Raw genomic sequence first — 14,134 nt, 5'->3', positions numbered from 1 at the left:
GAAAACACCACTGTATTTTGTTATAGCAGGATTTGTGTAAATGGCAGTTGTAAACCTCATAATGGGAGCTTTATGGGCCAGATTCAATAAAACCTCCATCTGTGAGATAATTTTATTGAATCTGGCCTCTCTGAAATTGAAAAGTTTATGGAGAAAGGGAAAGCGTTTCCCTATGTTCCAATTTACTCTTTGCCTATAAATCCACACTCAGCTCTAGTCCCATCTGCAGCGTGCATGCATATCGCTTTTCCCCTTCATATTAGATAAATCTCCCCAGCACACAGTTACCTCTGGTTATCACATGGCTGCTGCCTCTCAAGGCTGCCTCCTTCCCCAGAGGAACAGCAGCCAGGAGAAACGCGGTGCCCTTGAGGCAACAAATCTCTGCTGCCGTGGCTGTGCTGGGCTGCTCCTGCCCGCTGGCACGGGAGCAGGGCAAAGCCCAGCCGTCCCCTGCGCATCCCATCCCTCCTGCAACAGCGATGCAATGGGGAGGTCGGTGCCTTTGCTCCTGCCTGGACCCTTGAGGGAAATGGAAAATGCCTGTCCCCTGCCTGGATCAATGGTCCACAGTCAATGTGGGTAACACTCTGAGCAAGCATCATGCTCATTTGATGCATGCTATCGAAGCAGTTACCAACCCACCTGATGAGGCCATAGACTGAAGGGAGGGGGAGAAAGGGACGTTATTTGTGCTCCCCGGCACGGACCAGAGCAATGCACATCTCCCATGTCCAGTCCAGCCAGGCTGGAAGATCACCCTTCTTCCACATGGTTTCAGACACATCTCTAACAAGGCAGCACATCTCTGAAGCTCGCAATGTCTTTCTGTATGGTGATTAACACCCCATCCCCTGCTCCTGTGATGGTGATATTCCCTCTACGACCTTGCAGCCTTGGCCTGCGCTATTGGTATATTTTTGCAAGGAAGTCAGGTAAATCCCGTAGTCTAACTTAATCAACAGAAATTATATTTATTATGATACTGTGTAATAATAAACATCCTTCACTGTCAAGTCAGATTAGCATGTTTTAAAGATCAGTTGGCTCCTTAGCACATTGAGAAAAAATAGCAATATAATTTCCAGCAGAGCACATGCTTCTCACACCAGCTCAGGGCAGACAAAGGTTCATCAGCTGATTTATGGGATCAGCTGGAAGCCCTCCTTCTTCTGATGCCAGGCTTCAATGCAATGACAATGGATCCTCTAATTCAGTATTCAGGAGCTGTTATTTATCCAGACTCCAGACTCAAGGCTGGTCCCCTCGTTTCCCAGCCCAGCCGTCCTCGGTGGCCGGGGGCTCAGGGCATGCAATGCCCTGAGGGAGCTGAAGTCTCAGCTGTGCATTAGACAGTTGGCAGTGCCTCAGCACGCGACCCTGGACATCACTCATCCCGCCGTGGAAAGGAAAAATGGGATGATTTCCCATCGCTTCTCCATGTTTGGCTTTCCGACAATTCCCCTCAATGCCTGCTGAGCGACAGGCTCACTGTGTGCACCAGAAGAAGGCAGAATGGTTCCTGACAAGGCGAGTTAAAAGGCTTATGTAGAGCATGTTACAGCTAAAACATCCTTTTAGGAAGATAACACTGTCATTTAAAATTGATGAAACTTTTATATAAGCCACTCACTTTTCCCGGGAGCACGTCTGCCCCGTGCAGCAGCCTTTGGCAGCTCGCTGGCAGATGAGATGGAACTGGCCTGGGGATGCACCCCAAATCCCCCCTGGTGCAAAGGGGAGATGCCCGCTCTGCCTGAGGGCTCCTTGGCCACTCCTCCAGCATGGTGAGATCTTAAAAAGAAACCGTGTCGGTCTTGCTTGGAGCTATGGTGGCCGAAGACAGGCTGCGAGGGACACGCAGCTCACTACGTAGGTTGGTCCTCAGCGCTTTCACTTGGGGCTGAGGGAGGAAAATGATAATGAACCTGCTGGATGCTTTCCTGGAGAGGTCCTCCCTGGCCCCCCACTCTGCCCTAACATTGGAAAGCCTAGGGGAACTCCTGACACTTTTAAAGAGCGACCTGAAATATTTGAAACACCTACTCTTTTATTAGTCATTTTACACATTGAAAGTGTTTTACAAAGACCTGTTTTTCTGGCATCATTTCTGGATGTAAGACTTCCCTTTCTCCATATCGCCTTAATAAAGAGACTGCAAAAGGTTTGCCAAATGTTATATTGCTTTACACTTTCTGCCGCTCACCGTGGTCAACGGTGCACGTGAGAGTGGGGAGGGAGTGTGCCGCTCCAAGGGCCCTGGAGACGTCCCCCCGCAGCCAGCATCACTAACCCAGCAGAGTGTCTCGTTAAACTGAGATTATTTATTTATAGAGCAGAACCAGTAATTGAACATTATTATTAAGACTGTAAAGGGAAGGTTCAAAGGCACTAAATGACTGTACGGGAAAACATTTACTGCAGAGCTGATGGCCCAAAATATGTCACCAGTGAAGGATTAGGAAGCACTCTCTCCTCCAGGTCTCTGTCTGTTTCTTTTTTAAAATCTGGCATTTTTCCTGCACAGATCTGAGCTGCAGACTTCCTGGAATCACTTCTCCTACATACAAGCCTTTGTGCACTGGAGATGATCAGATTATTGACTTTGGGATTCCTAATTATATCAACTTGACTGGTTGATGAATTGGAGGTGGATAGCATCACAACTGACGCAGTGCTGGGGGGGGTAGGCGATGACTAGCAGGAGTCATTTTCCTCCGACAGCTATACAGGGAGAAAGCTGAAATATATTCTGCTCCTGCTGAGAAATAAACCCTAAAGCAATTGTTCACGAATTGCTGGCATTTAGTGTGCCCCCTTACGAATAAACAGCAGCATTGCAAAGAACGATCCCGTGTCTGCCCAGACCTGGTCTGCATGGAGGGGAAAGCCCAGGGATGAGGGAAGATCTTGGAGTTTGGGCCTTGAAGAACCACATATGCCCCATCTGGGGAATGTTGTACATCTGCCCAAACATCGACCCCAGCGGTGCCTCAGTTCTAGCACGCCGCTGAAGGACCACTCAAGCAACTGTCCCACACCAGGAGGCACTTGCAGACCACGGGCACCTCCAGGCTGTGGTGGCAGCTGGGAAAGGGCTTTTGGTGTCACCATGTTGGAGATGGGGACATACAACCTGTCCAGATCTCACGCAAAGCACCTCATAGCTTTCACTTGGCTTTCAGACTTAATGTTTCCAATGTCTTCTGAAAGGGGAATGGAAATGCAGCTACAGTCATGTTGGAGGAAAATCTTTGCATCAACAATTTTGTATGGCTTTGCATTGAGCTAGGTGAACGAGGCCCTTTCTTAGGCATGCTGTGCGGTGAAGACGGCTATTGCCAGAAAACACCGTGTCCTCCAGCCCCTGAAGCTGGCGGGACCTGCCTGGAGGAGACCAACCCATTCCAAGTCCTCCCCACTTGGCTGGGGTCTTCACCAGGGCGTTTGCAGCAGCAAACCTCTGCTTTGGATTTTAGGGCACCCCGCAGAGAGCAGCCCTCAACGCCACTGGCTGGACGGAAAGACCTGACCCCGCAGCGGGCAGGAACCCTGCACCATCCTCTGTTTAAAGCACAGCATTTCATTTAATGCTTCACATTTTTAAAATGAAAAAAAACCCCAACTTAATTTGATTCTTAATGGGAAGATTTATGGAAATGAAATTGGGGTATTTTTAGTGAGTAAAGATCATATTATAATAATTTGGTTCTACAATACTTCAATCCCAAGGAGACAATTTTCTCTCTTTTTCTTTGAAGAAAACCTTTATTTTTTTTATTCAACTTTCATTGATTATTCTAAAAATCCCATTTAGCTCCACCACATGATGATACAGTAGTCTTTTCTCATTATATTTTAATAGAATAAAACCCAACTGTATATGAGAGGATTAGATAGCCATTCGTTGAGGTAAAGAACATTGTTCCTCCAGATGGCCAGACAGAATCTGTGTAATGCCTTTCCTATTTATTCAGTTCAAAATGTAATGCAAGCTGCTGAGATGTGTTTCATCCAGTATTTAATGGGTCAGCCATAAAGTCGAAAGCTAATGCTAAGATTGGTAGCATGCATGGAAGAGTTAACAAGCAGAAAATAAAGACATATTTAGAGCATCTCTTCTTGGACTCAGTGAAATGAAAAGTTGTCAGTGGACAAAGCTACTTACACAAGTGGGGCAGAGACGCTAAGCTCTTCCAGCCCCTCTAACAATTTGTCAAAGGCTTGAGATAATTGAAGACAATTACAAGGACCTGAGGGTTTTTTTTAATTTGTCGTATAAATTGCTTTCTGCACGTGGACATTGACAGATTGGCAACGAGTCTTCCACAAAACAAAATACACCGATACTTGCTGCAGACAGATTTAGGAGTACCTGGGGTAATTACTGGGTGTACACTGCTTCATTTGGGAGGTACCACGGAGCGGTAGTTTCACTGCATTTGCAGCCTGCAGCCCTTTCTTCCCCTCTGCTGTAGAGCAGTCTGGAAGCTACAGCTCTTCCTCTGCAGTCTCCACAACTCCACATTTGTACCCTCTTCTTTTAAGGAGGTGGGAGCACAAGTTGGACAGATTTGTTTAGATTTGTACATATGATCCCTGAATAACTCATGTTGTGACATACATCACTTCAGCAGAGACATGCACTCCTTTTTGGGCCTGAAAACTTTTCCAGTCTCAGACTGCTAGCAAAAAAAGTCTGCCGTGGTGGTCTCTACCAGGATCCACATTGCAACAGCGCCCAGAGCATCGCAAGTGCCAGCCCAGGAGAGTGGCCACCCCCAGCCTGGGTCCCCTTCCTCTTGCCTGTGCCAGCCATCCCCCTGCGTGCCCACCTCGTCTCATGAGCTGCTTTGGCATCAACCACCTGTGACCACCACAGGCAAAAAGCAAGGAAAGCCATGGTGAGGTAAAGGAGAGGTTTTCTGACAGGTAATCTTAATTCTTATTTTATTAACAGGTAAGGTTCGGCAACCCAGCAAACACTCAGGTTCATGCATAAATGTAATTCTGTTCCTGCTCCCTCTTGAAAACACAGATTTTGTGCAGGCTTTACAAGCTGATTACATGGGTTTTATTGCATAACAAGTGTAAACATTTAATTATAAAATAAAAAAGGTTGGATGGTTGCTCATTTCCTTGCTCACTTAGTGGGTTTAAAAGCATCTGGGTTTAAAATGGCCCACGATCTGACATAAACGCATACAGAGCATACAGAGTGTGATCCAAGTTATTGCTAAGTAGGATTTACTCCCTCTAATAAATACGGGAATTTACATTACGGCTGAGTGACATCCACTCATGGGAAGCACTCTGAGAAGGGAAAGTGTCCCCCAACTTAATGTCGCTAAAGCCCTGATGGTCAATATGGCCTCAGGGGCTCAACGACAACCAAGACTACACCATACCTCCTCTGATGCAGCATTGGACGGCAGGAGAGACTGCAAACCCAGCTTAAAAGCAGTGTGGTATATGATGCGCACACCGTCTTGCTAAAGCCCTGATGGTCAATATGGCCTCAGGGGCTCAACGACAACCAAGACTACACCATACCTCCTCTGATGCAGCATTGGACGGCAGGAGACTGCAAACCCAGCTTGCAAAAGCAGTGTGGTACATGATGCACACACCGTCTGCCCTGGGCTGGGGCTGGGACAAGGCACCTCTCCCAGCCAGGGAGCCCGGCCCCATCTCCAGCTCTCCCAGCATCACCACCAGGCACCACCAGGCAGGCCGAGGCCCCTGGCAGCACCGGATGATGACTGCTGCAATTGCTTCGTTATCTAATTTGCGTCTTTGTTCCTTCCATTAGCTTCAGCTCCTCTTTCCCAGCACTGCCTGGTAGACCCGGGCTCCGCTGGAGCGTTTTCCTGCTCTGATGACGGATGCACACAGCAGAAGCAAGAGGTGGAGCGCTCCTCCGACCAGAAAATGCTCTGACAGCTCTATCCCCGTAGCGCGGCACAGCATGGGGGCTGCAACAAAACCCTCCCCGGGTCAGCACCGACTGAAAATGATTATTACAGGAAAGGCTCCTGTCCTTCAGTCACGCTGTATTATTTATGACCTAATGATTGCCCATTGACTAGCAGGGATTATACGTTCGCTAAAATGTTTCTGGGTGAATGAAAGGGCATCAACCTCATTATTATCACATCTGTGCTCATCAGAGGCCATTAGTAGCTTCCTCGCAGCTCCCTGTGCTGCTGTGTAGCTATTTGGTGTCATCTGCTGCCTCTCCCCCCGCCCGCCCCACACGCGTGCATGCCTGCATTCGGCTGTTTCCTTTCTCAAGCAGATTTAAGGAAATGGGTGAAAATTACTTAGTTTGGGAAGGAATCCCGAAAACCCTTGGGATTAACAATCTGGTGCAACGGCTTTTTCCCCTGAAGATTTGAGAGTGCTTTCAAATTGCTAAGCAATGGGGCCTCCAATCCTTCTTACGCACCCAGCAGCACTGTTTCAGATGATGTCTGGCCATTTTTTACCTTTTTTTCAGCCGCACAACACTCGTACAAGCAGGACCACTGGGAACCAAGGCTCTGCTTTTGGAAAAGCACGGCTGATTTTCCAGGCAGTAGGTCTGCAAAGCCCTGCAGGGACCACCCAGCCCTGGCCACTGAGGCCCATTAGGGGTGTCCTTCGTTAATCCAGCCATCACAGATGGTTGGATTGCTTCTTGCTCCAGACCCAGCCTTGCCATGGCACCTTTTGCAATGGAGGATGGCTTGAGCCCTCCGTACTGGAGCTCTGCCCGGCATCCCGTGCAGGTGGGACCCAAGCGTGGGATCCATAGGCTTATCTCAAACCGGTTTTGGATGGAAAATTCCACTGGAGCTGGCTCCGATCTCGGCACCCACCTCTGTGCAAAAGGCTGGAAGAAGAATTCGCTCCTGGCTAACTATCAGCCCACATGGTAAAAATAATTTCTTTTCTAATAATTAAAACGATGGGCTATAAATGAATGTTTGCCTTGCTGAGCTCTGGGAATTCACAGGGAACATTTTGAGCAAGAAACATTTTTAAAATTAAAACCTCCCTTTCCTCTCCTTTTCCGCCAGTCCTCTTATACTCTGTCCTCAGAGGTGGCATTGCTCTCCTTCCCCACACTTAATGGTAAAAAGCAACACCTAAACATGAACATTTTTAGGAAATGCTAATAACAGTGTCCTTAAATTGAAATAAAAAAATATTCCTTATCTCACTAGCTCTTGACACACTTCATCTGGACAGCTTAAGTTGTCCTGTTTCCTCTCCATCCTCCCCCTTACTGTGCTCCTCCACACCTCTTGCTTATCTCTTCTTCTTTTTACGCCCTTTCATTCACATTCCCTAAAATCTGCAGCCATACCTGCTTGTAAACACACAAAAAGATAACAAAAAAACCTTGGCAAAAACCTTGCCTGAATGTTCCCCATTTCCTTCGTCGTTCAAAATACTTAATTCTGAAATAACCAGACGTCCTTTTCTTTCTCCCAACTGCTAGCAGCTGCTGTACATCTTCTGTGCCACTTCCCAATGTACTTCAAATCCTCCCAGACCCCGGAAAAAAGGAGGCACTTGTACAAAACCAATAATGCATCAATATGTTTTTGGCTGTTGCAGTCTTTGTATCTGCACTGCTGGAGATGATTATCTAGCTTTTTTTATCTGTAGATTCAGGCCTGTGGAATAAAACCAGGCCAATAAAATAAGGAAGCAAAGAAAACACAAGCAGAATGAAAAAAGCAATTGAACATGCTATAAATTCAGAATCAGGTGAAAGCTAATTATGGCCATGCTCACTAAAAAGATGAGGACACAGCGAGGGAGATAGACTTATTAATTATTTGTGTTATGGCAGCACTTAGAAGCTCCAACCCTTTATCTGGGACTAGCTGTGCTATACATGGCAAACACTCAAATATATCTTTGGGTTATTGCACACTGTTTTAAGGAAAATGTGCAAATGCTCTGTTCTTTCACCTTCAGCAGTTTCTGATTTGTTAATGCTGTTAAAAGAGCCCGAGATCACCATCGCTCTCATTCTGAGCAGCTCATGAGATGGTCTCGTGGGTCAAAGAACAAATAATTCAGCATGAGGGCACCCTCCACCTACAGCTGGATTGGGCAAACCACAGCAAACCCCCCAAAGTGGGCATGGGAAACATCCATCCCCATCCCCATCCCCTGGCATGGGGGACAGAGCGCTCACTGTTGCCAACAGGGACGTTTCATCCTCATTGACTCTGTGCAAGTTTGATTGCTTTTCTAATTAAGATACATTTTATGGTAATCTACCAAGCCCCTTAGACTAAATCACTCACTTAATCTGTTGTTAGTGCCCATATGTTTACAGCTTTCCAGCCTGCTGCAGCATATTTGCTTTGCCACGGCGCCGGGGAAGTTTAGTGACAGATGAGCCGCTGCGCAGCCATTCAGGTGGCGCAGAGCCCTTCCACCCAGACAGCCTGCGCACGGCACCGATGGACAGACAGACGGCCCCGGCACCCGGCAGTTTGGAGAGGAGAGAAAAGGCGCAGCCCTGCAGATACGGCACCCCATGCTGATCACCTGTCTCTTCCCCTGTCTCTACAGAAGGGCTCAACACATCTTTCTAATTTTCCTTTCTTTCCTTTTTTTTTTTTTTTTTACTCCAAAATAAGAGGTTGTGCATGACAGGAGCGGAAGGCTGAGGAGTTTCACAATATCGTCACGTCTCTGGCCCCAGAGCTCACTTACCGAGGAGTTTCACTGCAGGTTCAAGGGCCCTGAGCAGCCCTTCGGGTTGCTATAGCCCACGATACTATTTGAAACGACATTTGCAAACTAAGGATAGGCAGAGTCAGACCCTCCATCTGCACTGGACACTGAATTAAATAAAAACTGAGCAAGCACTCCACAGTCCTGCTCCTGCTGACCCTGCGAGCCCGGGCAGGAGTGTCTGTCCCCAGCCCCAACCTCGCCTGCAGCCCAGTCACACCGACAGGCCCCTTCCAACTTCCCCAGGGCTGGTGCTATCCCACCGCACGCCCTGGTGAGGAGCTAAATCTCTCCTTCGGGCCTGCATGGGCTGTCTAGCAACGCTGCGTCCCGCGTATGGACACGCATGTGCTATGCTAGCAGTCAGCAGCTTCATCTCTTCATCTTACATCAGGCTGCCCACGACGGCTCTAGATGAAGGAGCAGGGATGCACTGAATGGGGACGTGGCTCTTGCCTGTCCCCAACCCACAGCTCTCCCCACGCCCTCCCGCACGCCTGCATCCCGCGGTGGTACCTGCACAGGCAGAGCTCAGGCAGGGACCCGAGGACTCCAGTTCTGCTCAGACTAGCTGGGCTGAGCCCCCAGCCCACCACACACACACACGTTGTATTTATGAGGGTGTACCACGATACTATTTGAAACGACTTGTGCTCAGTTTGCTGAAAAGGCAAAATTGGGAAAGACCAAACTCTAGGTCAAGTTGCCATCCACCATCCTATGTACAGGGAAATATTCCCTGAAAGAGATGGTCATATAATTGCACAGGAACTCCTAATCAAGAGTGACATGAAGAATAAAACACCACCTGCCATCACCAGCAGTGACAGGCAGCTGCTACCCAGTATCAACACGAATACCTTTTCCCCTGTAGAGCACTTACTGATCTGAGCAGGATTAACAGAGGTGAGGAAAGTACTCATTAAGTCTTCCAAGGACTTGGCTAAAAAAAGAGTCTCTGGCATTCAGGAGGAGCCAGATATTTAAGAAATCAATTTTTTAAGAGTTTAAGGAATATTCTCTAGGAACTGTTTGAGCTGCTAGAGGAGCAGCCAAGGAGACAGGTCTCAAAGGAAAAGAAGCTCCCCAGGATCCAGGCACCCCTAAAACAATGCTTCAAACTCCTTTCAAACCCTGATGCACCTGCTAGAAATGGGCAGTGACTCCTCCGTCCCACTGGCACAAACCTCACATTTTCAGCCCTGGAGCTTGTGAAGCACCGTGCTGTGAACCTGTCCCTGCAGCTGCACCAAGCCCTGGTTTGCACATCAGCCTGAGGTCATCCTGCAGAGAGGACGTCACGCTCCCGGGGAGGTGACGGAGGCTGCTCCAAGGTCCGAGAGGCGAGTGGTGGTTGGGGGTACTGGACTGGGGAGAAGCTGCCCCCAGACCTGCTACCACCAAGTAGCTGGAGATGCAGGCGCACCACACGTTGCAATGCTAGGATGGGCAAAAGGAAACCCTTTTGGGGTTTCATGGAAAACCATGAACACTGAAGACTTTTGTATGTACAACATGAGGAGCAGGGCAAGCTCTCCTGTCCCCCCCGAGTCTGTCTCAGCCGTATCCTGTAGAGATGGCATGTAGGGCTGAAGGGATCGTTTCTGCTCAGCCACAAGCTCGTCTGCCAAGGCAAAGTCTTGCAGCGATGGACTTACTTAACCACATTATTCACTTTGTGCCTTACATTCCCTTGGCCACCGGCAACCTGCCTTCGGGGACAGGGGTGAGATCCCTGCCCCCCCCACCCCCCCACCGCCCGCCGCCCCGGGGGGCCGGGGGGGCCCCCCCCCCCCCCCCCCCCCCGGCAGTCAAACCAACCATCCCTGGCCACTTTTCCCGCTTCAAAGCTATTAAGATGAGCTGAACCAGCTTCTTAATAAACCACAGCATGCCCAGCTTTCAGGGCAGTCTGGCACCCCTGCGATGATGAGTTATGTGGCACAGAAACCCCAGGCCTTTAGTTTTGCAGGGTAGGAAGCAGGAATTGTACTCCACAGTTCATGCTACCCAGCCCCTTCCCCTCCAGGGTCACCCAAATGTGCTCTTTAACCATCGTCCTTCTGCTCACCTGGACAACACTGCACTGAGCCAGACACCAAGGCTCAGCAAAGTTAGAAATGCTTAATGCTGTCCTCAGGCAAGCAGGATTATACCTAGAAAGTGTGTGAGATGTGCACTGCTCAGACAGCCATGCCCTCCACACCTGAGGAGTTAAACGACTGTGAAAAAGACAACTATTGTTATGTACCATGTTCTCTAACACTGTGCCGAGCACATACATTCAAGTTACGCAGCTGGTAGAAATATATATGGTCCTTATGAAACAGCAATCATGCAAATACCAAAAAGCCACTCAACCGAGTGCCTATTAACTACATTTTCAGGAAGGAAGCAGAACCGAGCTCGTGGGCTTGCCTGTACAACGCCCTGTGCCCGGCTGGCTGCCCGTGGGATGCTGCGCACCAGCACCGGCTCCTGCCTGGCCAGGGCTTGGGCAGCCACGGCACAGACCCCAGCAGAGCTCATGAGCCCATTGCAGAGGGGCACGCCACAAAATACTCCCATCAGCTGCTCTTCAGGCAAGTGCAACTATTCCGTTTTGAAAAAAACGGGAACAATTAAACTGGTCCAAATGACTAAGCAGTTATTGCCAATCTGAAATTTCTCTCTGGAAGAGTTTAGCTTGGACTGGCAGACACAACATCCTTACCTTCTCCTGTGGGTTTAATAAACCCAGTTACAGTCTTCTAACATCTTATTAAAGTACACTTCATATATCTATTAGCATACCCTGGTATCATGAGAGTAGGCAGATTATTCTGGGTCTAATATGTTGATTTGCTGAGCAGGTATATACTCAAGCATGTTCTCACAGCAGCTCCAGCTTGTGCTACAGCTGGAGTTTTTAAAGACTTCCGAAACACCAAAGCGATCGACTCCCATGGATATGATTCAAGTATGAAAGAATCAAAGTGCCAATACATACATTAATATAGTGCTGCAAATTCAAGTATTTATTATGTAGTCCAAAAGTATTACAGTTATACACCTTGCTTTCCTCAGCCGTACTATTACAATCACTGTCTTGTACTGCCTGGAAAGCACACCAGGAGCTATGACAGGGAGAGATAAATAACTGCACCTTGCTATTATTTACAGGTAACAAAGAGGTCTCCAAGTTAGCCGAGAGCACTGAGGAATGAGGCTGCTGAGCCGTACAAAGCAGAGCCAGGGAGCAGAAAGTCAGAGCAACACATTAATGATGTTGCACTCTGAAAAAAAAAGCTATTTTCTTAATTACTTTAAAGATTTTCTTTATTTCATTAATACATTTTGATGAGGAGCATGTTGCTGCCAACCTGCCATACTTTAGATTGATCTTTCTGTGGTAATACGCAGTCAGATATTCATACTTCAGCTTGATCAATATTAAATAGCTCAGTTTACTGATTTTTTTATATCAAATATTGCTGCATTATTTTTGAGGCATCTTTGATTTAAAATGCCAGAAGGAACGTGATAAATCAGAATTCCTTTTCCCTTTAATCCTCGCTCTCCACGTTTCTGCTGTAAAATGAAGTGCAAAACAAGTTTTCAAAGCAGGCACCCCCCTCTGCAAAGCAAAATACAAACTGAAAATATTTCAACATACCTAAAAAACATGGAACAGTTGGGCTCAGCATGAGAGTACAAAGAAACCAAACCTAAAAACAATTCTGTGGGCTTCACGATTCCTGTAAAACCCCACTTCTCCCCCAAACAGTACATTTACAGAAATAAATAGAGATGGATATAACTTACCGGAGCAAATATCACCATACACATTTACAAAAGGATTTATAATCCAACTTGTGTCTCCTGAAATAAAGCAAGGTTTGTCTCATACTAAAAATAAAGGCTCCCAAAAGCTTCTCACAGTAGAGAGAGAGAGGGAGGGAGGGAGGGAGGGAGGGAGCGAGCACCAGCTCCTTGCCTCGCTTTTTATGAAGCAAATAAGGAGAGCAAGAAAATCAATGCCGAGAGAAAGTGAGATGATATACCAATCAGGCAGCAGTCTCAGCCTTATTTGCAGAGGGATGGCAAAATGCTCATATTATTAGACAATGACCACACACAGCCTAAGTAGAGAGAGTGCATACTTTCCCCTCGATGAGAGGCTCATTGCTTTGTTGTGGTGCAGGTACCACCACAGCAGGCTGGGAGATGCAACCCCTTCCTCCCCATCGCTAACGCAGCATGGGTTTATTCCTTGTGTGTGCTCTATGGGAAAGAAACAGTTCACAATTCTGGGCTAAAGTTGTACTAAGCTTAAAAAGCCTCCAAACTTCTGGCACTTACAGAGTGTCATCAGAGCAGCACGCCTTCCTTGCTGGGTTTTGGGGCTTTTTGCACTCTCTCTTATATTTTCGGATGCCTTTCAGTGCATCTCAGAAATCTGCCCCGCAGCTACAGCAAGGAACCCATCCAGAAAGGGGAGAAGACCTCTCAGGTCCCCCCATACTTTAATGTGCATTGAGCTCCTCCTGTGTTCGCACAGGACCAGACCTCCAAAGCATCTTCCTGGAACTTGAGCTTTTGCACCTTTTTGTGTATCAGAGAAAAGCTACAGGAAACCCATGGGTGCCCTTGCACCAAAAGGGAAAATTTCGGTGCCATTAATCCACCCGAACAAAACCTTTGCTGTGCCCCCGTGTGTGTTGGAAGAAGGAGGAGGAGCAGGTAGCAGGAGGTAAGCTCACTGCCTCTGACATACAGGCACCTGCTTGCGAACGGGACACATCAGTGGCAAATGCATGCCACTTCTTTGGGAAGATGCCACATTTGCTCCCCCCCACCACCTGCACAAAGATGCAAACCCCATGCCCTGTCACTGCAAACCTCCTCACGAGAGGGGTTTCAGGCTAGTCACTCTGCATTCAGGATTTCAGCACGTTAAGAGCACAAAATGGATCCACGGATCCCTCTCTGCAAGGCGCCCGGCTCTGCACTTACCCCGTGAGCCTCCGCCATCACCAGCCCATCGCCCCAGCGCTGTTCAGTGTAACTGAGACTGTGAATCATGCTCGATGCTATTTATTTATCAGCCCTGGGTTTATCACTGTTTTGCCCTCTTTCCTACACACTGCATCTAATATTTTCAAATACATGTGACTTAACGGATGAGACACAAGGTGAACTTTCTCTTATTTGGAGACAGAAGTTACATGCCGGCATACAGAAACACCTGCTGGGTGACAACAGTCTCTACGCCGCGAAATTGGAGCACAATTGCTTTTCCCCAGCAGCTTGAGATTTACATTGTGCAAGAAGTGCTGGAATTCACAGGGAAAATCCTGAAGACAAAACCAAGGAGACTGAATTCATCTGATAATTCAATTTATCTGTTTGG

At 47.8% G+C, this 14,134-nt stretch overlaps 1 protein-coding gene across 1 annotated transcript in view; it reads right to left on the bottom strand.

Moving 5' to 3' along the window:
• Positions 1-12,646, bottom strand: part of SYNPR (synaptoporin) — a 46,623-nt gene extending 33,977 nt beyond the window's left edge. Inside the window, exon 1 of the mRNA XM_009329491.1 lies at positions 12,547-12,646. Within this exon, the coding sequence (XP_009327766.1) occupies positions 12,547-12,570 (24 nt within the window). The 5' untranslated portion in view covers positions 12,571-12,646. The remainder of the gene's footprint in view (positions 1-12,546) is intronic.
• Between the last annotated feature and the right edge of the window lie 1,488 nt (positions 12,647-14,134).

The sequence above is a fragment of the Pygoscelis adeliae genome, unplaced genomic scaffold, assembly GCF_000699105.1.
Source record: "Pygoscelis adeliae isolate BGI_AS28 unplaced genomic scaffold, ASM69910v1 Scaffold148, whole genome shotgun sequence".
Classification (NCBI taxonomy): domain Eukaryota; kingdom Metazoa; phylum Chordata; class Aves; order Sphenisciformes; family Spheniscidae; genus Pygoscelis; species Pygoscelis adeliae.
The sequence above is the reverse complement of the archived record's forward strand: the minus strand, read 5'-3'. Positions and strand labels throughout refer to the sequence as shown.